General features: G+C 40.4%; 1 protein-coding gene across 2 annotated transcripts in view; it reads right to left on the bottom strand.

Moving 5' to 3' along the window:
• LOC122791057 (trichohyalin-like) overlaps positions 1–27,630 on the bottom strand; it is a 410,728-nt gene that overhangs the window by 277,922 nt on the left and 105,176 nt on the right. Inside the window, exons 4-5 of one of the 2 annotated variants that reach the window (XM_044058831.1) lie at positions 27,318–27,344; positions 18,447–19,791 (exon numbers count right to left, since the gene is read on the bottom strand). In XM_044058831.1, the coding sequence (XP_043914766.1) occupies positions 18,447–19,791; positions 27,318–27,344 (1,372 nt within the window). The remainder of the gene's footprint in view (positions 1–18,446; positions 19,792–27,317; positions 27,345–27,630) is intronic. The other variant, XM_044058832.1, reaches the window with a different exon arrangement.

A 27,630-nucleotide genomic window follows, 5' to 3' on the forward strand; every position in this document is an offset into this window, starting at 1 on the left:
TGACAATTGTATCCCAAACAGGAGGGGGCCTAGCATTGAACCCTGTGATACTTTACTGGTGATTGGCCTCTTGCTGAATGTGGATTTCTCCACTCTAACAACATGTGTTGTATTCATGAGCCATTTAGCTATCCATCTGGTGACACAGAGGTTTATGCCCAATTTTGTGAGTTTATCTATAATACCTCAGTAGGGTATTGTGTCAACTGTCTTGGCCAGGTCAAAGCAGGTGGTATGTACTGTCTTACCCTCATCCATAGCCTTAGTGATATTCTCAAACAAGTCCATCAGATTGAGTAGGCAGGGCCTGCCCTTGACGAAGAAGTTGAACTGGGGTGGGTCTAGAGTCTAGAGATTTCTTATGTCATTGTTAATCATGTCCATGATTATCCCTTCCATAGCCTTGCATATGAGGCTAGTCAGACTTATGGGTTGGCAGTTACCTGGGTCAGTTGATGGTTCCCCTTTGTGCAGAGGGATGATTGTTGCTGTTCTCCACTCTACTGAGACAAATTATATCTGGAGATTGTGGTTAAATAGAGATCTGAGTGGGTTTGCTAGGTCATGTTTCAAGCTACTTAATAGGCACCCTGGAATTCCATCAGAGCCCATTGATGACATGTTTCTAGCTCTAGAGAGTGCAGTAATGACCTGTTCTTTTGTGATAACAAGAAAAGGAACAGCAAGTTTTTTTTTATAGGGAGTGATCGAAGGTGATAAGGGTGGGATTAAATCTGAGCTGAATTTATTGGCCAGCAGGTTTGCTATTTCTTCTGGCTGAGTATAGGTAGTGCCATCTTCTGCCAACTTGGACATAACTAAAAATTTCTTTGTGGTTATCCTTGGCTTGGGAGGCTATTTTAGTCTTGCATTTAACTTTTGAATGCTTAACTAGTTCCCTGATTTGCCTGATGAGACTAATAAGGGATTTTTTTCTCTGTTGTGCACCCTCCCACTTACTTCTGGACAGGAATTTCTCTCCTTCTCTTGTATAGTCTATTTATACCAGGGGTCCACCAGGGTGGCTTGTTTTTCCAACTAGACCTGGGTTTAGTTCTGTCAGGAACTGCTGTTTCTATGCATTTGTTTAAGTGGTTGTAAAGGCCATTCATGTACACTGCTGCATCGGCCTCCATATTTTCAAGGTTAGGGGAAGCATTAAAATTACCTATGCTATCATTCAATAGAAGGCAATTTGCCTTGGAAAAAATTCTTTGGGGTTTTAGTGTTTGATGGGGGTACTACCATTACATTTATTTCAAAGAAGACAGAGTTATGTTCCAATCTTAACAATGAGGACATTACATTGATGGGGGGAGGTGCAAAACTTCACCATGTTTGTGAGTACTATGTCAAGGATATTTGAGCCCGTAGTGGGAGTGCAGACCAGCTGTTCCAGAGCATTTGCACTGACAAAGTCCAGGAATCTCTGTGCCTGCACATTAGTAGTCATAGATGTTTTCCAGTTTATGGATGAGTAGTTAAAACTGCCCATGAGTAATGTGTTGGGATGAATGATAAGTGATTCTAGTAACTTCATCTGTGCAGAGTGGTTTTCATGGTTCATGGTTCATGGTTGGGAACTGTAGCTAGCAATGATTTGGTGGAGGATTTTGCCTGTGGTAAGCTGGATGTGGAATAGCTTAAGCAAGTCATCATGTCTGACCATGTCTGACCATTCCTGAGTTGTGCTTGTTTTTTATGTAAATGGAAACACCAAATCTTTTAGTTTTTTTTTTTTTATCTTTTTAGAGGACGGTCTGAATGTGTGGTAGGCATTGTAGCCTTGCATTGCTGGAGTGCTTTCTGCAGCCTTGAACCACGTCTCTGTAACTGCACAGACATCAGCATTTTCCATGGTGAAGACAGCTTCCAGGAAGTGCAATTTCTTGCTAAGACTCCTAACATTGAGCAGCAGTACCTTCAGCTTGGCATTAGCAGAATTTGTTGCCTTGGAGAGTATTCGAAAGCCTAGTGGTGACAGGTGCAGACTACCTCAGGCAAATCAGCATGGTCTGTTGATCATGTCTCCCCAGGCTGACAAATACTTGATTCCCTTGGAATGACACCAGTAGCTAAGTCAATTATTGAAGTCAATCATTTACTGTTTGTATTGTGGAATCATTCTTGGTGACAGTAGAATACTGCTCAAAGTGAGACTTATACCTGCCAGGGACATTACTCAGAGCGGTCCATCATGTCTCTCTCCCTATAGTCCAAGGAGGTATGTTTCAGGTCATTCACACCCATGTAAACTATAATTGAGTCATATTGATTCTTGTGGTTGAGTGACCCAAGTGCCTGCATGATCTGGTAAATCCTGGCCCCTATCAGAAAACTGATTGTAACCCTCTGTTTATCCAACCTGCAGAGTGGGGGGGCATCTGCATTTCTCATGATGGAGTCTCCTATGACTAAGATGTTTGAATATGTGAGTTTCACCTTAGGGGCTTCCATGTGGAGACACTGAGATGTGTATTTTTACATGTAGTGGTTGGTGTTGACTTGGCTTTGTTTGCATGTGGTTTCTGAGGGCAGCATACAGGAGGCCTTTGAGGTTTTGGTAAGTTACTTGTGCATATGTGGGTTTATGTGTCAAGACCTTATTTAGTGAGGGAGATGATGTGCATGTGCTGACAACCTGCTTGTCATTTGGTTTGTCAGTATGTGAGAGTCATGTTTCAATCTTCATAGTTTAACTGCATCTCTCATATACTGTGTTTGTTTCAGGATTAATTGGCTGTCAGTACACATGAGACAATTGATACATATGCACCAAAAGAAGCAGATGTAAGAACAGTTTTTTTTCCACAGGCCATCAAGTTCATAAATGGTTAACTCAGCTTATTAGGCTGGGGTATTCTTTTTCTCAAGCCTCCCAGGATTCTGCAGTATTGTTTACATATTGTTAATACTTGTTTCTTTCCGTGTTTATTTCAGTATTTCTTGCACTGAGTTGCACTTTGCACCTTATATGTATATGCATATTTATTTTTTTGTCTTTTTCTTAATAGTTGCGTGTGTCATTTGTCTTGTTCGTAACAGTTGTATGTATGCTGTTTTTGTAATTCGTACTTGGACAGTAACTGAAACCGGAGTCAAATTCTTTGTAAGCGTGCATACTTGGCCAATAAATGGGATTCTGATTATGACTGTGTCAGGATGTGCATGTCCACCAGGCTGGCCACAGAGATAGCAGGAAAGTGCCCATCCGTGGTTTCAGGTTTTACTGCGGTTTTAAGCAGGGAGAAGAGTGGGGAGATTTGACTGGACTGGGATGACATGGATGAAGAATGGGTGCTATACTGAATGTGAACTGCAGCTATTCAACAAGGCAATGCTGCTCTGTACGCAACTCAGATGCTCCAAGAGCAGCAGAAGGACAGGGGAAGGTTGCAGAGATTGTTATTTTACTGGAAATTTTAACTTGAAAGCATCTGCATCTACATAGGGCACTGCAAACTGCTGCTGAACCAAGAGCAGCAAACACTGGGCTTATACAAACTCAGGAAAAACAAGTTTTACAACAGCAAGACCTACAGACCCATCAGAAAACACAGCAGCAGCCCCCACCTCAGATAGGCTTGTTATAGCACACTGTTGCTACAAGACTGCAGTAAAAAAAAACCCTTAATGTAAAAATGCTGGTTTTAGAGCTGAAATGTAGGGAAACCACACAATCTGGATAGTACTGCAGATGCAATGTATCTAAGTACTATAGCAACAGTGGAAAAAGTTCAGCTTTGAAACTCTGCAAAAGTGCAATGTAACAATTAATACACGATTCTAATAAAATACAGTAAAAATAATCAGTAGGTGTAAAATACATATTTTTGTTCTTTTAGTAGTAGAATATTTTAGATGCAACAGATTCTCTGTGACTCTCAAGCAAAGTAGCCAAACCAAGAGCAGCTCTGAGAAATTGAGGAATGTTCTGTTGTAAAGCTTTATTTTATAGTAACACTATACAGTGTTATCTTTGAATTTACCAGTAACTTTGTATCTACCTACAAATGATTTGACTATACATGTATTCACTATATGATATAATTCATATAAGGCATCAGCTGTTGTTTTTGTATCCATGCTAAATTATAGCTCCAACCATAATTGTGAATTGCATTTTTGATTTTTATCATATTTACCATTTGAGAAATCCCCAAATTTTACTTGATTAGTGGTAGCAGCATTTGAGCCAAAGACTAAATGTAACAATGTTGCAGTCAAATAGTGGCAGTAATAATTTCTGGGGTAGCAATGGGAAAACCCCATATTAGTAAGAACACCACTTAAAATATCACTGCCACGTATTGATTTCACTGTTGTCTAGTTTAGCTTATTTGGAATAGTATGTTGGGGTATTCATACACATCATGCACAGCCCCTTAAGGGGAACGTATTGGGGTATTCATATATATCATGCACAGCCCCTTAAGGGGAATGTGTTGGGCTATTCATATATATCATGCACAGCCCCTTAAGGGGAACGTGTTGGGGTATTCATATATATCATGCACAGCCCCTTAAGGGGAACGTATTGGGGCTATTCATACACATCATACACAGCCCCTTAAGGGGAACGTATTGGGCTATTCATATATATCATGCACAGCCCCTTAAGGGGAACGTGTTGGGGTATTCATATATATCATGCACAGCCCCTTAAGGGGAACGTATTGGGGTATTCATATATATCATGCACAGCCCCTTAAGGGGAACGTGTTGGGGTATTCATATATATCATGCACAGCCCCTTAAGGGGAACGTATTGGGGTATTCATATATATCATGCACAGCCCCTTAAGGGGAACGTATTGGGGTATTCATATATATCATGCACAGCCCCTTAAGGGGAACGTATTGGGGTATTCATATATATCATGCACAGCCCCTTAAGGGGAACGTATTGGGGTATTCATATATATCATGCACAGCCCCTTAAGGGGAACGTGTTGGGGTATTCATATATATCATGCACAGCCCCTTAAGGGGAACATATTCGGATATTCATATATATCATGCACAGCCCCTTAAGGGGAACGTGTTGGGGTATTCATATATATCATACACAGCCCCTTAAGGGGAACGTATTGGGGTATTCATATATATCATGCACAGCCCCTTAAGGGGAACGTATTGGGGTATTCATACACATCATGCACAGCCCCTTAAGGGGAACGTATTGGGGTATTCATACACATCATGCACAGCCCCTTAAGGGGAACGTATTGGGGTAGTCATATACATCATGCACAGCCCCTTAAGGGGAACGTATTGGGATATTCATATATATCATACACAGCCCCTTAAGGGGAACGTATTGGGCTATTCATACACATCATACACAGCCCCTTAAGGGGAACGTATTGGGGTATTCATATATATCATGCACAGCCCCTTAAGGGGAACGTATTGGGGTATTCATACACATCATACACAGCCCCTTAAGGGGAACGTATTGGGGTATTCATACACATCATGCACAGCCCCTTAAGGGGAACGTATTGGGGTATTCATATATATCATGCACAGCCCCTTAAGGGGAACGTATTGGGGTATTCATACACATCATGCACAGCCCCTTAAGGGGAACGTATTGGGGTATTCATACACATCATGCACAGCCCCTTAAGGGGAACGTGTTGGGGTATTCATATATATCATACACAGCCCCTTAAGGGGAACGTATTGGGATATTCATATATATCATGCACAGCCCCTTAAGGGGAACGTATTGGGATATTCATATATATCATGCACAGCCCCTTAAGGGGAACGTATTGGGGCTATTCATATATATCATGCACAGCCCCTTAAGGGGAACATGTTGGGGTATTCATATACATCATACACAGCCCCTTAAGGGGAACGTATTGGGATATTCATATATATCATGCACAGCCCCTTAAGGGGAACGTATTGGGGTATTCATATATATCATGCACAGCCCCTTAAGGGGAACGTATTGGGGTATTCATATATATCATGCACAGCCCCTTAAGGGGAACGTATTGGGGTATTCATATACATCATGCACAGCCCCTTAAGGGGAACGTACTGGGGTATTCATATATATCATGCACAGCCCCTTAAGGGGAACGTATTGGGGTATTCATACACATCATGCACAGCCCCTTAAGGGGAACGTACTGGGGTATTCATATATATCATGCACAGCCCCTTAAGGGGAACGTATTGGGGTATTCATATACATCATGCACAGCCCCTTAAGGGGAACGTACTGGGGTATTCATATATATCATGCACAGCCCCTTAAGGGGAACGTATTGGGGTATTCATACACATCATGCACAGCCCCTTAAGGGGAACGTACTGGGGTATTCATATATATCATGCACAGCCCCTTAAGGGGAACGTATTGGGGTATTCATATATATCATGCACAGCCCCTTAAGGGGAACGTATTGGGATATTCATATATATCATACACAGCCCCTTAAGGGGAATGTGTTGGGATATTCATACACATCATGCACAGCCCCTTAAGGGGAACGTACTGGGGTATTCATATATATCATGCACAGCCCCTTAAGGGGAACGTATTGGGGTATTCATATATATCATGCACAGCCCCTTAAGGGGAACGTATTGGGATATTCATACATATCATACACAGCCCCTTAAGGGGAATGTGTTGGGCTATTCATACACATCATACACAGCCCCTTAAGGGGAACATGTTGGGCTATTCATACACATCATACACAGCCCCTTAAGGGGAACATGTTGGGCTATTCATACACATCATACACAGCCCCTTAAGGGGAACATGTTGGGCTATTCATACACATCATGCACAGCCCCTTAAGGGGAACGTGTTGGGGTATTCATATACATCATGCACAGCCCCTTAAGGGGAACGACAGTATTCATATATATCATGCACAGCCCCTTAAGGGGAACGTATTGGGGTATTCATATATATCATGCACAGCCCCTTAAGGGGAACGTACTGGGGTATTCATACACATCATGCACAGCCCCTTAAGGGGAACGTATTGGGGTATTCATATATATCATGCACAGCCCCTTAAGGGGAACGTATTGGGATATTCATATATATCATGCACAGCCCCTTAAGGGGAACGTGTTGGGGTATTCATATATATCATACACAGCCCCTTAAGGGGAACGTGTTGGGGTATTCATACACATCATACACAGCCCCTTAAGGGGAACGTGTTGGGGTATTCATACACATCATACACAGCCCCTTAAGGGGAACGTATTGGGGTATTCATACACATCATACACAGCCCCTTAAGGGGAACGTATTGGGGTATTCATACACATCATGCACAGCCCCTTAAGGGGAACGTATTGGGATATTCATATATATCATACACAGCCCCTTAAGGGGAACGTATTGGGGTATTCATATATATCATGCACAGCCCCTTAAGGGGAACGTATTGGGATATTCATATATATCATACACAGCCCCTTAAGGGGAACGTATTGGGCTATTCATACACATCATGCACAGCCCCTTAAGGGGAACGTATTGGGGTATTCATATATATCATGCACAGCCCCTTAAGGGGAACATGTTGGGGTATTCATATATATCATGCACAGCCCCTTAAGGGGAACGTATTGGGATATTCATATACATCATGCACAGCCCCTTAAGGGGAACGTATTGGGCTATTCATACACATCATACACAGCCCCTTAAGGGGAACGTATTGGGCTATTCATATATATCATGCACAGCCCCTTAAGGGGAACATGTTGGGGTATTCATATATATCATGCACAGCCCCTTAAGGGGAACGTATTGGGATATTCATATATATCATGCACAGCCCCTCAAGGGGAACGTATTGGGGTATTCATATATATCATGCACAGCCCCTTAAGGGGAACGTATTGGGATATTCATATATATCATGCACAGCCCCTTAAGGGGAACGTATTGGGGTATTCATATATATCATGCACAGCCCCTTAAGGGGAACGTATTGGGGTATTCATATATATCATGCACAGCCCCTTAAGGGGAATGTATTGGGGTATTCATATATATCATGCACAGCCCCTTAAGGGGAACGTATTGGGATATTCATATATATCATACACAGCCCCTTAAGGGGAACATGTTGGGCTATTCATATATATCATGCACAGCCCCTTAAGGGGAACGTATTGGGATATTCATACACATCATGCACAGCCCCTTAAGGGGAACATGTTGGGGTATTCATATATATCATGCACAGCCCCTTAAGGGGAACGTATTGGGATATTCATACACATCATGCACAGCCCCTTAAGGGGAACATGTTGGGGTATTCATATATATCATGCACAGCCCCTTAAGGGGAACGTATTGGGATATTCATATATATCATGCACAGCCCCTTAAGGGGAACGTATTGGGATATTCATACACATCATGCACAGCCCCTTAAGGGGAACATGTTGGGATATTCATATATATCATGCACAGCCCCTTAAGGGGAACGTATTGGGCTATTCATACACATCATACACAGCCCCTTAAGGGGAACGTATTGGGCTATTCATACACATCATACACAGCCCCTTAAGGGGAACGTATTGGGCTATTCATACACATCATACACAGCCCCTTAAGGGGAACATGTTGGGATATTCATATATATCATGCACAGCCCCTTAAGGGGAACATGTTGGGCTATTCATACACATCATACACAGCCCGTTAAGGGGAACATGTTGGGCTATTCATACACATCATACACAGCCCGTTAAGGGGAACATATTGGGCTATTCATACACATCATACACAGCCCCTTAAGGGGAACGTATTGGGCTATTCATACACATCATACACAGCTCCTTAAGGGGAACGTGTTGGGGCTATTCATACACATCATGTTCAGTCCTTAAAGGGGAACGTGTTGGGGCTATTCATACACATCATACACAGCCCCTTAAGGAGAACGTGTTGGGCTATTCATACACATCATACACAGCCCCTTAAGGGGAACGTATTGGGCTATTCATACACATCATACACAGCCCCTTAAGGGGAACGTATTGGGCTATTCATACACATCATACACAGCTCCTTAAGGGGAACGTGTTGGGCTATTCCTACACATCATACACAGCCCCTTAAGGGGAAGGTATTGGGCTATTCATACACATCATACACAGCCCCTTAAGGGGAACGTGTTGGGCTATTCATACACATCATACACAGCCCCTTAAGGGGAACGTATTGGGCTATTCATACACATCATACACAGCTCCTTAAGGGGAACATGTTGGGCTATTCATACACATCATACACAGCCCCTTAAGGGGAACATGTTGGGCTATTCATACATATCATGCACAGCCCCTTAAGGGGAACATGTTGGGCTATTCATACACATCATACACAGCCCGTTAAGGGGAACATATTGGGCTATTCATACACATCATACACAGCCCCTTAAGGGGAACGTATTGGGCTATTCATACACATCATACACAGCTCCTTAAGGGGAACGTGTTGGGGCTATTCATACACATCATGTTCAGTCCTTAAAGGGGAACGTGTTGGGGCTATTCATACACATCATACACAGCCCCTTAAGGGGAACGTGTTGGGCTATTCATACACATCATACACAGCCCCTTAAGGGGAACGTATTGGGCTATTCATACACATCATACACAGCCCCTTAAGGGGAACGTATTGGGCTATTCATACACATCATACACAGCTCCTTAAGGGGAACGTGTTGGGCTATTCATACACATCATACACAGCCCCTTAAGGGGAACATGTTGGGATATTCATATATATCATGCACAGCCCCTTAAGGGGAACATGTTGGGCTATTCATACACATCATACACAGCCCGTTAAGGGGAACATATTGGGCTATTCATACACATCATACACAGCCCCTTAAGGGGAACGTATTGGGCTATTCATACACATCATACACAGCTCCTTAAGGGGAACGTGTTGGGGCTATTCATACACATCATGTTCAGTCCTTAAAGGGGAACGTGTTGGGGCTATTCATACACATCATACACAGCCCCTTAAGGGGAACGTGTTGGGCTATTCATACACATCATACACAGCCCCTTAAGGGGAACGTATTGGGCTATTCATACACATCATACACAGCCCCTTAAGGGGAACGTATTGGGCTATTCATACACATCATACACAGCTCCTTAAGGGGAACGTGTTGGGCTATTCATACACATCATACACAGCCCCTTAAGGGGAAGGTATTGGGCTATTCATACACATCATACACAGCCCCTTAAGGGGAACGTGTTGGGCTATTCATACACATCATACACAGCCCCTTAAGGGGAACGTATTGGGCTATTCATACACATCATACACAGCTCCTTAAGGGGAACATGTTGGGCTATTCATACACATCATACACAGCCCCTTAAGGGGAACATGTTGGGCTATTCATACATATCATGCACAGCCCCTTAAGGGGAACATGTTGGGCTATTCATACACATCATACACAGCCCCTTAAGGGGAACATGTTGGGCTATTCATACATATCATGCACAGCCCCTTAAGGGGAACGTATTGGGCTATTCATACATATCATACACAGCTCCTTAAGGGGAACATGTTGGGCTATTCATACACATCATACACAGCCCCTTAAGGGGAACATGTTGGGCTATTCATACACATCATACACAGCCCCTTAAGGGGAACGTATTGGGCTATTCATACACATCATACACAGCTCCTTAAGGGGAACATGTTGGGCTATTCATACACATCATACACAGCCCCTTAAGGGGAACATGTTGGGCTATTCATACACATCATACACAGCTCCTTAAGGGGAACGTATTGGGCTATTCATACACATCATACACAGCCCCTTAAGGGGAACATGTTGGGCTATTCATACACATCATACACAGCTCCTTAAGGGGAACGTGTTGGGGCTATTCATACACATCATGTTCAGTCCTTAAAGGGGAACGTGTTGGGGCTATTCATACACATCATGGTCAGTCCTTTAAGGGGAACATGTCGGGCTATTCATACACATCATACACAGCCCCTTAAGGGGAACGTGTTGGGCTATTCATACACATCATGGTCAGTCCTTTAAGGGGAACATGTCGGGCTATTCATACACATCATACACAGCTCCTTAAGGGGAACGTGTTGGGGCTATTCATACACATCATGTTCAGTCCTTAAAGGGGAACGTGTTGGGGCTATTCATACACATCATGCACAGCCCCTTAAGGGGAACATGTTGGGCTATTCATACACATCATACACAGCCCCTTAAGGGGAACATGTTGGGCTATTCATACACATCATACACAGCTCCTTAAGGGGAACGTGTTGGGGCTATTCATACACATCATGTTCAGTCCTTAAAGGGGAACGTGTTGGGGCTATTCATACACATCATACATAGCTCCTTAAGGGGAACATGTTGGGCTATTCATACACATCATACACAGCTCCTTAAGGGGAACGTGTTGGGGCTATTCATACACATCATGTTCAGTCCTTAAAGGGGAACGTGTTGGGGCTATTCATACACATCATACATAGCCCCTTAAGGGGAACGTGTTGGGCTATTCATACACATCATGTTCAGTCCTTTAAGGGGAACATGTCGGGCTGTTCATACAAATCATGCACAGCCCCTTAAGGGGAATGTGTTGGGGCTATTCATACACATCATGTTCAGTCCTTAAAGGGGAATGTGTTGGGCTATTCATACACATCATGCATAGCCCCTTAAGGGGAACGTGTTGGGCTATTCATACACATCATACACAGCCCCTTAAGGGGAACATGTTGGGCTATTCATACACATCATACACAGCCCCTTAAGGGGAACATGTTGGGCTATTCATACACATCATACACAGCCCCTTAAGGGGAACATGTTGGGCTATTCATACACATCATACACAGCTCCTTAAGGGGAACGTGTTGGGGCTATTCATACACATCATGTTCAGTCCTTAAAGGGGAACGTGTTGGGGCTATTCATACACATCATGCATAGCCCCTTAAGGGGAACGTGTTGGGCTATTCATACACATCATGTTCAGTCCTTTAAGGGGAACATGTCGGGCTATTCATACAAATCATGCACAGCCCCTTAAGGGGAATGTGTTGGGGCTATTCATACACATCATGTTCAGTCCTTAAAGGGGAATGTGTTGGGCTATTCATACACATCATGCATAGCCCCTTAAGGGGAACGTGTTGGGGCTATTCATACACATCATGGTCAGTCCTTTAAGGGGAACGTGTCGGGCTATTCATACATATCATGTTCAGTCCTTAAAGGGGAATGTACTGGGCTATTCATACACATCATGCATAGCCCCTTAAGGGGAACATATTGGGCTATTCATACACATCATACACAGCCCCTTAAGGGGAACATGTTGGGCTATTCATACACATCATGTTCAGTCCTTAAAGGGGAATGTGTTGGGCTATTCATACACATCATGTTCAGTCCCTTAAGGGGAACGTGTTGGGTCTATTCATACACATCATGTTCAGTCCTTAAAGGGGAACGTGTCGGGCTATTCATACACATCATGTTCAGTCCCTTAAGGGGAACATGTTGGGGCTATTCATACACATCATGTTCAGTCCTTAAAGAGGAATGTGTTGGGCTATTCATACACATCATGCATAGCCCCTTAAGGGGAAGGTATTGGGCTATTCATGCACATCATACACAGCCCCTTACGGGGAACATATTGGGCTATTCATACACATCATACACAGCCCCTTAAGGGGAATGTGTTGGGGCTATTCATATACATCATACACAGCCCCTTAAGGGGAACATATTGGGCTATTCATACACATCATACACAGCCCCTTAAGGGGAACGTGTTGGGGCTATTCATACACATGATACACAGCCCCTTAAGGGGAATGTGTTGGGGCTATTCATACACATCATGTTCAGTCCTTTAAGGGGAATGTGTTGGGCTATTCATACACATCATGTTCAGTCCTTTAAGGGGAACGTGTTGGGCTATTCATACACATCATGTTCAGTCCTTTAAGGGGAACGTATTGGGCTATTCATACACATCATGTTCAGTCCTTTAGGGGGAACGTGTTGGGCTATTCATATACATCATGTTCAGTCCTTTAAGGGGAACGTGCTGGGCTATTCATACACATCATGTTCAGTCCTTTAAGGGGAACGTGCTGGGCTATTCATACACATCATGTTCAGTCCTTTAAGGGGAATGGATTGGGCTATTCATACATATCATGCACAGTCCCTTAAGGGGAATGGGTTGGGCTATTCATACACATCGTGTTCAGTCTCTTAAAGGGACTATGTATGATATTGCTTGGCTTCCAACCTGGCAGTAGCTGAATCAGCATTATGTCAGGACTGTGGGTGAGGAGCATTCACAAGATCTTTAAGAGACTGTGCATGATGTTTCCAAGGAAAGGTAGTCACCAGGTCTGCTCTCTGCTCTGCGCTAATGGAAAGATGCAGTTTGTAAAGGTTTTCCTTTCTTCTTCTACCATGACAGTGCGCTATGATATACAAACATACTATGCTAATATGAGAATGCAGTGCAAAGAGACCACCCATTGGAAGGACCACTGCTACAGCATTGTGGAGGACAGGGACTATGTTTAGTTTTGGTAGCAGGTTTACCTCCATCACAGGGAACATCGCTACTTTTAGTTTTTTTCTGTTAATGAAAGGAATTTTTATTTAATTCACCATTTCTATGCTGCTCAGCCCTGGTGGCTCAGACAAATATCAGCAAGGAAAGGGATTAATGTAGCCACATGCACTAACCTAACTGTAAGAAGAGTGTTCAAATCCTGCAAGTTAACTCATCAGGGCTATTTTGCATGCACGTAGAGTAGTGCTTGTGAATTGTGTCAGGTATTAGGGGGTAATTTGCATGTGCACTACATACGTACTGTAGCTACACAGTAGGGTACGACACATCTACAAGGCTTTCTCCTCCCTCACTGTGCTCTCTACCATCTGTCTTGCTTATAATCGATGTAGTTTTAAGCAATGGGTGACACATATCAGTAAATCAATCATTGACTGCATAAATGCAATGCCTGTTTAAGCTTTTGGTGGTCCAGATCACTTGCTGAGACCTCCTAATTAAAATCCATTATTTTGGAATCTCTAAGCACTAAATACAAACTGATGCAAATTCAAGAAATCCCATCTCAACAACCCCTTACATATAATCCTTAGGTACTGGTTCCACCCAGTTGCCTATTAGGCCTGAGATTAAAGTTACCCTCATTAACAGAGGTAGTGTGGTAATGAATTCAGCAAATTCCTGATGCAGTTCCTCGCCTGGTCTAGAAGTTGGCACAGGGGATTTAAGCTATGAGCTGTAACAAGTTATCTCCTGAGGTATGAGGTTTGATTCCCTCAGCCTTCATCCGCCTACATTGTGACCTTGAAGAAGTAACTTAAACAGACAGTGCTTTGGGGTCATTGGGATTTTGGGCTAGGGTGATTAATGGTCTCCTGGACTGCATTTCTAGTAGCTGTTTAACCTCTGAACTATATCTCTCTCTGTTCTGGATGAAGTCCATGTTATGGAGATGCATTGCTGGCTCAGATGGTCATCAGGTGCTGGGAAGCAAAATCAAAATACCGATATGCAGTAATTTTGTTACTGTCTTATTTCAGATCGCTTGGACTTACATTAGCACAGTATTTCTTTTCTCTGGTTATTTGCATTAGAAACATGGCTTAAATCTGAAATCTTTCTCTGTTCATGGCTCCTACCCAAATACCACAGCTTTGATAACAATAGACAACATACTGGGACAGGTCTGGACTCATCTTATTTATGAAAAGGCTCTTCTAGACTTTATTCAGTGCACCGTGTATGGAGGAGAATGACTACAACTCCGATGGGTTCATGGTGGAAATCGCACTGAACAGACACATTGGGTTTTCTTCTGTTTGCTCACAGCATTCTTTATTCTGATTTTATAAAATAAAAGCAACCAAGAAAAATATGTTGGAAACTGACTGTCCATGTGTGACAGAAGCAGATGTATTTCTGGATGAATCCACTGTGACTAGTTGATTCACAACCTATCAGCAGCAAACTAAACCAATCAAACATGTCGATCAATGCACACATTGAAAATAGTGACAAACATTTAAACATCAATTTTTGCAGGGGGCAAGGCCATGTGGGCCTTCACATTCCCTTATTTATATATTAACATCTTGACTGAATAACTGTGGATAAAAGTGAAAAGAGTAAGAAACCAGCAGTGACATCTGGAGTCTTGCAGATTATTCAATACCTACTGCAATATATTCATATGCGTAAACTTGCAGAATTGGGAGTGGCAACATTATATCCCCCCACTTACCATCCATCGTATTTTTGATCTTCAATCTCTGGACAGCCATATTGTTTCAGTATGTTAAAGGACTTTTGTCTGTCCAAAGGCCATCTATCATAAATTGACATCTTCCTGTTCACAGTGTTTTTTTTGCTGGCTTTGAATATAAATTACTTGCAATAATATACCTGCCAAAAGTATGTCTGTTCCTAATTTATCACTGACTCCCTGCAAGGTTTGTAACAAAGCACTTCTCCACTTCCTTATGTATCACAACACACTGGTATTGTGTCTTACTCACTGTCTGCCACACCCCTGAATGGAAAGCCTCAGTGTAAGGAATGTTTCTATCATCTGATTTAAGTTCATGTGTTTCCTCTTTGGAATAGGGATTGATCCTCCCTGTACGTGAAGTGCTTGAAAATAAGTCCCCACCATCATCATCTAAAGTATCTGCAGCTAATTTGTGGTTTGGGAGAAAGAGAAGAAACACCTGGGTTCAAGGCTGTTTGCTGAGCCCACCACTATAACTCCTTTATCAAACATGGCAGAAGGGGAAGATTTACATCTAATGGTTGGTCATTCCAGTTCCATAAATTCCTCATATATCAAGGTATTTTTTACATGTGGAAACTTGTTAAAGGAATTGTTAGAGCACATGAGGTGATGAATCCCAGTACCTTCAGGAATGTTTTAACTATTAAATGGCTTTCTTTCATAGTTAGATTGAAAATATCAATCATTATTTGAACCCTGCCTTGAAGGAGAGAATTTATACAAGTTTTTTTATATCCAGAATTATACATAGAAACCTCTTCATCTGAGAAGGAACTAGATCTGACTTCTGGTCTAGTTCTTGAAAACACACAAGAGTTTCTTGCAGTGCAGAGAGCACTATCCCCAGAGTCTCGACCTGAGTCAGGCAGATATCTAGGTAAGGATAAATCTCAGCTGCCCATATTCTCAGGTTTGCAGATACCATGGCTAAAGATTTTATTTTCTGATGTAACATAAAAGTCAAAAGACACATCAGTAAAGAAAAAAAATGAGTTACCCAACATGAACTTTAGAGACTTACTGTTGGCTTTCAAGATATGCATGTGAAAGCCTAGATCCAATAGAAAGGCATCTTACTGAATGACTGGTAAGAGAATGTGCAGGTTCAATGTCTTCAATTTTATTATTTTTATAAACGTGTGTGGGTTTGACAGATTTAAGACAGGCATCTATTGTTTTTCTTTCTTTATGACCAGGAAACCCCTTGAGTAAAATTATATTCCTTTTTGTCTCTATAAATGATCATATAGCCTTAATACCTAGAAGGCTCTAAAGTACTGACAAGAACAAAGGAATTTGTTGCTTTGCGGGAATAAAGGTTATGGTCCAGCACTGACTGCTATAAAACTCTATCGAGTATCCCTGTAACACCACTTCTCTGGCCCCATGTCTGATGCAGGCAGATGTAATTTGATTACGTTAAAGAAAATATTCCACCAATCTGCAATGCATGGGGTAGTGCAAGGGGTAAGTGATAATAGAATGTGATAGCATAATACTGAGAAAAGTATCTGTCCTGCAGAGAAGGGACACCTCCCCTCCATGCTTGTTATTTTCTTTGAAACTGCCTCACTACAAGCCTTCTGGTGTATGATTTATTTCATGTGGAACAGCCAGTTTCTGAAGGGTAGCTTATACTGTACTTAAGAACTGGAGGGTAAACTGTTTTTTTAATCTTCTGTATTTTTCCAGTTTCTCCTATGGCTACTACATTCTGAGATGGTGACCCTAAAAGAAAAGTATTCTCATGAGATGCACTTAGAATCGTGAATTTTGTATCATCATGAAAAGGTTGGAGTTTTAATCCTGTAAACCTCCTAATGACAATAACAGAAGTAGCACCTTCAAAACAGGCACCATCTGGGATACATATGCATTTAATCATATGCCATCCAACTTTGTAGAAAACCAAATAAGATATTCATATCATTTATAAAATGGTGGGAATTTTTTCAACCATTTCATTTTTTAGAATTTTTTAAATAGTAACAATACATCATAACAATAAGTATTAATTTTCAGTGCCACTTTCAAAGTAACCGCATGGAAGGTTGTCATTAAATTAATATATTTAACAGTTTACAGAATGGAAAAGGTCACTGTTGTAATTCAGAGATTTGTTAAAGTACGACCCATTATTGTGCAAAAAAAAAAAAATCTAAGAAAGTACAGGAGAAAAGTGAATATTAAAATTGCTGCTGTCCTTTAAAGTTGTTTTTTTTTGACGGGGGCAAGTCTCCCTGCACCACTTAATGAGAACGACTGCACCCCATAATCCTGTATTAACTCTGAGATTGCCATACCTCAGAGAAAAGGGAAAATTCCAGAACGCAATGTTCTTAGGCTTAATATACTTAAGTCTGCATTTTTGCTTATTAAGTCTCACTGTTTTGGAATTTGTAATAATGAGCCTTGTAATTAAAAATGGTTCCTTTGGAAAGGTTAAAATATGAAATGAATATTTGACTGATTTACTTATACAAAAGCTTCAGTTCCAAAAATTTCAAGTTTTGCTCCACACATACAAAACAAACGATGCAGGAACTATGTCATAACCCTCCTGTATGAAACTGGTATCCTGAAATCCAGGGGAAACAATTGCACAGAACTGCTTCCTTAAGTCCACGTGACATTTGTACACATTTCCTTGATGATAACCTAGCTTTGTGGACGTTACGTGTACAAAATGAAATACTTTTTTGGTAAGAGAGAGGAGGAGGTGCCCTAAAATCCCCACATCCCATTTGTTATTTCAGCCAAGAAATAGCCGTAACTTGAAATATAAAAAACTGTGATATTGTGACCTCATAATAGACTACAGAGCAGAAAATCTGAGCCCACAGATATCGTACAACTTGTAGTGACTAAACTGTGAAACAGTGTGTCATCTAAAAAATGCTGACCATTTGAAAAATAGGCAGCCAGATTTCAAGCACTTAAATGGTTATATTAGTAATGATGCAGGTATGATTTCTCACCTAAGTAACTGAAATATATAAGCAGTATGGGATTAAATAATGAAGCTTACCCTGCTATCTTCAATCAGTCCAAGACCAACTGTTGTTTTTAAAGCTCCCCACGGTGGTAATGCATTAGATAAGCTGATCTGAGTACATGCACCCAAAGGCCATTGTTTTATGCAGGCGTCACGGACCTGATTGAGGGTGTTTACACTGTTCACCTGAAGAGAGATGGATTGTAGGAAAAGTGGCGGTGTTCTGCAATTGCTGTAACTGTCCACAGCAGAGATGACAGAAGTAATGATGGCTCTAACTAACTCGTTGTTGTCCTCTTGTGGTACAGAATACTGTATGAACAGTGCCCTGCGCTGTTGCTCTTCTGTGTGCTTTAAAACTACATGTACTGTATCATTAAGACATGTTTCCAATGCTCGATATGAACACGTCATACCATCGGAACTGTTCCACATCAGTGCAGTTGCTGTCACCTGCTTTGTGAGGTTGCCACCCTTCACCAGAATGTTTTTGCTATGTAGTGTCACTGCAACCATGGGGCTTTTTGCTTGACATTCTTCTTCATAGGAAACAGTATCAGAAAAATTCTGACTAGGAGGAAAGCGTTCATCATCTGTTTTTATGAGGAGTTTAATGCCTTGCTCCTTTTTAGTGTCATACAAAGAAACGGTAAACGTGATACCACCCATCAGAGCGAAACAATAACCTGAAGCTCTGCTGATTAACGTTTCAGAACTTTGTTGGCTCTGTTTCATGAAAGAGTAGTATCTTGGAATTGCACTCATGAGGTACTCTTTAGTAAGTGTTACGTATCTCTTGGGTCCTGTTATTGAAATCTCTACATTATTTCTGTGCTGGCTGATTTTCATTTCAACGTTTGTGTGTTGAAAGCCAAAAACATCCTCCAGGCTCTCAACCAACTCTATTTGGTTTCGTTTTATTGGAATACATTCTTTGGTTTGGATTCTGTTGCAGAGAAATTCAGCTATTATTGTTTTCAAAGTAACTACTGCTGCTTTAAATCCAACTATAATGACTTTAAAGATGCCAGGCATCTCATGTGCGCACTTAACATCAAAGATCTCAATTTTAACTCTATGTCGGTTGAATTTTGCTAATATTATTTTTTTAAACATGTGCCATTCAGTGTGTGAGAATATTTCTAGTGTGGTACTGATCTCTTTTTCGACTATTAGACCATGAAGTATTTTCTCTGCTGTCTGGATTTGTTCCACACTTGGTCCAATAATCGTAAGGTCTGCTTCTAACTTCAGAGCAAAAGGTACACCACATTGCTGGGAAATCTCCAGGGCAATTTCATGGATACCAAGCAAGTGGAGAAATTTCTTCTTGTAAACAGAAATCACTACTGATCTCTCTGTGGTTGGCTCCATCAAGCTGTGTAAGAAGAGAACATACATTTTACTTGATTATAAAATGAACATGATAGCATATCAAATACATTTATGCCTTTAGTCCAATTTTTTGAACTTATCTTAATTTTTAACATGCATGTTATATTTGTTACTAATTTCATAATAAGGCTAAATAATGCACTGGACAGAAGGGTTTAATGCTAGATCAGGTTTCACCCTTATAGCGAATGTTACTGAACAATGGCTGGATTTGAAAAATGATGGGAGAGCTACAGAGGCAGAGCACAGTGAGGTTGTATTTATGAGGACTTTATCCAGTCTTTTTGAGCCTGACTACCTGGGCCTGTTTCTACAATGGCAAGCATTTGTTTGAGTGGCAGCCTGAGAACTCAGGATTTGGCTGGACATTATTATCCGAATGTATACAAAGGTTGTAGGTAGGAGGAGACCAAAGAAAGAGGATAGCAATGGAAAAAGCATATATTCTCAGATTTCATATATTCTCAGATTTCATATATTCTCAGATTTCTTAACAAATCATTGGACAGGATCACTAAAGAGGCAGAACCAGCAGCAGAGCCAATGAAAGCTCCAGGAAGTGCTTCTCCTTGCTGGCCAGGCTCTCCATCTCTCTACAAAGCCCAGCCCATGAAGTGGACATGAAGTCCTCCTGGGCTAAGCCTAAGTAGTTAGTTTATTTATTTTGATTGCCTTTTACTTCCTTTTTCAGGGAAGGATAGTTTCAAGTGCCTCTGCAGGGGATGAGGATTTCAATCGCTTTCATTCATCTTTGAGATTAAGAAGTTGTTTTAAGCTCCCCAGTAAGCTCTCTGTCTTGATCATCTCTTATTTTCAAAAATAGAGACCCAGAAATTACTGTTTTGGACTGCAGCTAACTATCTGTCTGAGCAGTAAGCTTCATACTCATGTCATATCCCAGTAAACAAGGAGAGTATATCAATCTAGGGGTTCCAGTACCAACAGAAAGCCCAAACTCCATTTGTTTATAGCGATAGTTCTGGCACTGGGGCTGAGTGCATGTGAGTACAAATGTTCTCTGGTTAGAGTCAGAGAAGGCAGGGGCAGGGGATAGATTTAGTGTTACTGTGTGTGTATGCAAGTGTGTGTGTGTGTGTGTGTGTGTGTGTGTGTGTGTGTGTGTGTGTGTGTGTGTGTGTGTGTGTGTGTGTGTGTGTGTGTGTGTGTGTGTGTGTGGCTGCATGTGTCTGTGCTTTAGGATTAGAGTAGGGGTTAGGGAATCTGAGAGCTTTAGTGTTATGCTTGTGAATGTCTGTGTGTGCATGCATCTTGTGTGGTACTGTTAGGCAAAGGTTGTCTACTGACCTAATGCTTATGGATTGGGTTACAGTCAGGTGCAGGGTTAGGGTTACAGTCAGGTGCAGGGTTAGGGTTGCAGTCAGGGGCAGGGTTAGGGTTAGCACGCATGAGTAAGCCCACCTTACTCTTGTATGCAGACCTTGACACCACTGCTGCCACTAATGAGTCCACCCTGACACATTAGATCAATAAATGCCCTTTTATTATTAGTACCACTATGCAGGCAAAAATGTTCTCAAATTTAGAGGTCTGTTTTTTTTTAACTGATGTATTTTCAGGGATAGTGTTTTTTGATCATTACATAAATCAATGGACTTGTAGTGGTATGTTGTGATTCACTGTGAGTCCATACAACTATTAGTTATATACTTTATATATGTGTGTGTGTGTGTGTGTGTGTGTGTGTGTGTGTGTGTGTGTGTGTGTGTGTGTGTGTGTGTGTGTGTGTGTAGTATATTTTTTCAGTTAATACTGAATGGTTTGTGTGACTTTTATGCCCTTAGGTTTGGTTTATATAGTTCGATACATACATACATACATATCTATATATATATATATATATATATATATATATATATATATATATATATATGGGTTCACTTTAAATAATCGAATGTTCAGAACATCGAAGTTCTGATCATCGGGACCAGAGCATCGATGTTCAGAACATCGAAGGTTTAAAGTGGAAGTGCCAGGTAGGTGAGATTGTGGAATATTGGGTGTGTATGCAGTGCAGCAAAGTGCCCTGCATTTTGTGTGTGTGCCATCTGAGTGTTGGCATTGCAGGTAGGGTACGGGAAATCTCCTGTTTAGTGCTACCGCATATAACGGTAAACGGGAGATTTCCCTTACTCCACTGTAGTGCAATCTCGGAGATGGAATATTAAAGTGGGGGGGGGCACATAGTGTTTGTGATTTTGTTTTTGTTTTATGGTTCATTTTGAACCTTTGATGTTCTGAACATCGATGTTCTGGTCTTGATGATCAGAACTTCGATGTTCTGAACATTTGATGATTCAAAGTGAATCTATATATATATATATATATATATATATATATATATATATATATATATATATATATATATTTATATGGGTGCCATAATGTTGAGTGTGTGTTTGGTTGACAGCTGTTTCACTGACTGCAGATGGCTGACTAAACAGCTGATTGACAGGTGTGCAAAATCACACAATTCAAGGGGTTGAGGAATATGTCATTACTCAGTGTTTGTACAATCTCAGGGTTAGTATATATAATTAACAGGGGGTGCAGGTTGCCCTAGGTAGCTCTTATTTAAATATACTATCTCTAGAATAACAAAGTCGCAGAGGAAGGGCACACACTATCTGATCCCATATGTTACATTCCAGTGTAGAAACTGTATAATCAAATTGAATCCATAGCTCAAAAAACTCAACAAAACTGAAATTATCCACTTTATTACATCCATACCCTCCAAACAAATATACTTCGCCATGTGCAGAACATTTCAGATTTTTTTATAAATCGTACTGACAGCTGCAACAGTCACAATTAAGTTATACATAATAGGCTCCAAAATACAACTACATCATACATGAAGCAGTTTCATTTATAATCACTAAACATATATGCCTACTGCCAATAGAGAGAGCGACACTTAGAAATTGCGGCCTTTGTGGAAACAATGGTAGCATTTGTTTAAGAGCCCATAGCTGTTCAGTTGTTCAGGTAGGCTGTAGGCTGACATAACTCTGCCCTCTCCTGAAGTTTAAAAAGTGGGCCAAAGAAGAGTGAAAAAAGTAACCACGCCTGCTTTCCAGTGACCACGAAGTAGCTAATGGACCACGACAAGTTAATAATATCCCAGAAAGGAACATATATAAATATATTGCAGGCATTTGGGAACTTTGCTATATATGCCTAGTAGGACTTTCTCTTCCATAACCTGTCATTTTTTTAGCAATGTATTATTTTTTTCTAAATTGACCACGTGGAACTCAGAACAAAGAGGAAAGTCATACAATACCATCTGGAGTTAAGTATGAAACTAGACAGATGGTTCTTCTTTGGCATTCAGAATATTTAAAAGAGATCTGCAGTGGCTCTAAGTAAAGAGATAGTCTGAGTAGCACTGGATAATGAGGTATTGTTACTATTTCTCGTTCTACCAGCTAGCATGTTAGTCTTATGCCAAAAGGATTTGGGATTAGCAAGTAACTTGGACTGTGACTATGTTTTTGTTTCAATAGCCTGATTGCTTCATACTGCAAATATGACATTAAGATCAGAGCCGATCCTGCACTAGTCAACCAAGGCAGTCACCTAGGGCCCACTGGCTGGGAGAGGGCCTGCTTACTGACAGACTGTCACACTTACTTTTTTACTTACAAAAATAAAATACGCCTTTGTTTTTAAGGGTGCTCATCTTTAAGAATGCCTTCTGCATCTGGTCGCACACACCTGTTGTGTCTGTACATGATCGCTCATACCTCCTATTCTTCCTTAATGTGTGGAATTTAAAGTGCCTTTCCTTCCATTCTTGTGCTGCTTCAGAACGATGTAAAGTGTTGAGTGAATTTTACAAGGATGTTGAGTGAATTTTACAAGGAATCGAGAGCTTGAGGGGAAGAGAAGTGTAGTGCTGCTCATGCTATGTTGGTTTATAATGCACAACTGTTTAGTAAATGGCATCACTATTGTGCTAAAGAATTTAAAAGCATTATTAGTAGCACAACAGGTAGCATACTTGCTTTTTATGCATAAGGGTGTGGGTTCTACTCCCACAGCATATAGATGAACTGCTTGATATTGTATTGTACTTTAAGGGGGTGGGGTGCAGTCTTGAGTATGTCCTCTTTTGGAGGAGATGCCTAGTAACCATGAACCTGTTCTCAGTTTACCATCCATTCCATATTACAGTATTACCAGTTTACTATTTTTTAATGTAACATAGGCAATTTATTCAAGGGCATCAGGCACTGAATTTGTAGATGAAACACTGAAACATAAAGTTGTCCTCATTAGTTACAGATCTCTTTAATGTAGAATTATTCAGATGACTTTTACTTCTGAAGAGATTGTGCATATTTGCTGATATTTTTGGACTAATGACAGACGTTTGAGCAGACTTTTATTGATGAAATGTTGTGAATTGGGCAGTTTTGTCATTATTGGTTCATACATTTTGTTTCATTGGTTACTGGAAAAATGTTCAAAACTACAAATTTAAAACATCCTCTAACAAGTGGTGCTGTATTATACAAGGAATATAATTTAATACAATACGGAAGGTGAATCAAATAACACATGCATGTATGCATGGTCCTAAAAATGTGTGCATTGGGCCTCTGATTTGAAAACACCCAAAAGGTAAACTTTATCCATCACTCACCAGATGCATTTTCTTTGAATGTGGGTTGCAATGCTGTTTTAATTAATGTGAGTTTCTAGGGGAGAGAAGTTTTAATGTTGTCTATTTTCATTGTGAGACTGTATTGCTTTGTTTAGCAAATATCTATCAGTATTTGTGCTATAAAATTTAAAATAAAAGTGTTAAATTAAATCCAAATAACTACCATAGGCAGAAAGTAGTATGCACACTGAGAGGTTTGAACAGTGTTTATGGTAACTTGGGAGAAATGGCAAAGTAATGAGACTCTGGAATGGCTGCGGGGGGCATGTAATTGGGGCCCGATCCATTACCCTGCCTAGGGCCACATTTGACCATAATCTGGCTCTGATCTAGATACTGAAAAGCATTCAAATCACCTTATGCTCAAGGGTGTGTTACTAGGTAGATGCATTGTGGTATATGAACACAGTAACAGCCTACAGTTATGGTTCAAGGTGTCAGACACATTGAATAATATAGGAACTTTACAATAATATGCATTTCTAGTATTATGTGTCTTTGACCTAAAGTCGCTGTAGTCTACTAGTGCATTAAACTGATTTGATGGCAAAACTGAAATTGTACTGCTGCATTAAAGTAACTCAGTTATCCTTAGACCGCACCTGGTACTGTGACTGTGGAGTTAATATATATAAGCAAGAGCTGCATACAAAGATGAGTTTAGGATTATTCAGCTCACAAATATATGCTTTCAGCTACAGGACATAAATCCACCAGGTCTGATATCTTCCAGACAGATAATTTCAGATCTTTTGGTTGTTTTTGTGTTTGCTACTTCAGTAATGAGAGTAGATTTCACACAAATAACACCAAACATCAAACTATTTTCTGTTGAGATGCTGCCAATGGGAAATGTGTTGAACATTAGACTGTAATACATATCCACATCTGGGAGCTTGGTTGTCTTATTCATTATGAATGTGCTCAAAGGAAAGAGGCATTGGCACTGCCAATGTTTGTGTCTTTCGGCTTTTCCCTATTAGGGGTCGCCACAGCGGAACTCCGGTCCGCTAATGGTTGGTAGTTGATATTTACGTGCCGTGTTACCAGCCCTAATGCACAACCTTGGTACGCCCATTCACGCATGTCTCCACGCAGAATACGCTCTAGCTGAAAATTGAACCGGACAGCGTCTTACTGTGAGGCGACACCGCTATCGCAGCACCACCAATCCATACCATTAAACCTACCATTGCATTTGTTTGCACACTGTTCAAGCTTTGAGATTCTGGCAGTTGATTACTAGCATTCATGTAATACTCTGCTCTTCTTTCCCAAGAATGGTTTAGCTCAGCTCAGGTAAAATCATTTTCAGTTGTTTACTAGAATTCTAACAGTACTTTCTGAAGATGGCGAAACTGAAATTTCCAGCAAAAACAAAACTCTAGTTGTTTTCCTGTGATCATCCTTGTTTTCTTTGAATGATTTTTTTTTTATCAAGATCAAAATGCTGCAAGTTTTTTTCCCAATGATCATCTATTTTCTTTGGATTAGAATAAAAAATCAGTTTGAATATTTTAGCTCTTCTGCAGCATCAATGAAAGCAATGCCATTCTTCTTTAAATCAGGAACAAAATACTTTATGTGACTTCCCCTGATCATTTTAAAATGCTACATGCTGCTGCTTCAGAATTATAAACTGCAAAGTAAGACTATCGCAGCTTGGCATGTGTAAAATCAGTTTTAGTGCTGTACATTGTTTCCCTGAAATCATGTTGCTTCCCTGCGATCATAAACTACAACACAAGAATATCTCAGCCTGGCTCAGGTAAATTCAGTTACATTTTTTGCCAGTGTTTCTGACAACACTTATAACATCAGTTTAACCTTTTTATGAAGAGCAAAATGTGGTATGTTGTATCTCCCCTTAGCACAACTCTTACATATGTATATTAACCCTATCCCTAACCTTAACCCTAACTGTTACCTCAGTTATAATAACACTAAACCTCTCCTTAATTCTTGCACTAATCATAATGATATAGCCACAACTAACCCTTAGCCAAAGCCTAGTTCTAACAAGCATGCACACTCACACAGGGAATAACAAAAATCAGTATTTCCCATGACAAAAATCAGTATTCCGTATTCCCCATGACAAAAATCAGTATTATTCATGACAAAAATCAGTATTCCCCATGCTAAATTGACATTCCAATTTTCTGGCAATTTGGACTTATTCTTAACATTCCATACTCCAATATTTGCACTTCAACATATCTGCAGACACCAGTGTGTGTGTGTGTGTGTGTCTGTGTGCGTGTGTGTGTGTGTGTATGCAGGTGTGTTAGTGTGTTTTATTCAGTAGGGGAAGTCTTGCTTCCATCTTATATGAGGTAAAAATATACTCATTAAACAAAAAAGATGTAACTGACAACTGTTTCTAGCTTTTGCCTTTCTGTGTCTTGTATCATACATGTTCATGTTTTATTTGGGCTCCCTATTGCAAACATAACATTTAGAGAAACCAATTAAAAAAAAGGAAGTGATACATTTTCAAAAGAATATTCTCAGTATTTTAGGGCTATAAATATCTGCAGACAATATTATTTATTTATTTATTTTCCCCCAAAACATTTCATGAGTAAAACATTACATAATCTAGAAAAGAATGAATCACCTCATTAATGAGCAGATGTCATAACAAACCTCTGACTGCTTTGTCAAATGCTAACATATGATACATCTATAACTACGACTTTGTGAAGTCTGAAAATATTTGTGAAAAAGAATTGACTGTATCACATCTGTACATTTCTGACTGAAACAAAGAGCGCACAAATAAAAACATTAACATTAGAATTGTATAGAAATACCTTGTATCACAATTCAACAATTCGATTCTAGAAAAGAAAAAACATAAAAAATGTATTCAGTTTCTGCAAGACAAAACTGAAAACAATCTGAAAAGAACAAGGTTACCAAACAGATGAAGAATAGCAATCAATATGATACAAGCAAATGTCAGACCAAACCATTTCGTCTTTTTTTCCTTTATTTCTTGCCAAAACACCTGCAATAAATAAGAGCAGATTTTTTTTTCAAGCCAAATGTTTTAAGATAAAGCCATGTTCAATTTATGGTCTTCTTGTGAGGTGTAATAATATTGTTTTTATGTGTTTTTATCTG

This window comes from Protopterus annectens, chromosome 16.part0, assembly GCF_019279795.1.
Source record: "Protopterus annectens isolate FY-2018-M chromosome 16.part0, PAN1.0, whole genome shotgun sequence".
Lineage (NCBI taxonomy): Eukaryota > Metazoa > Chordata > Ceratodontiformes > Protopteridae > Protopterus > Protopterus annectens.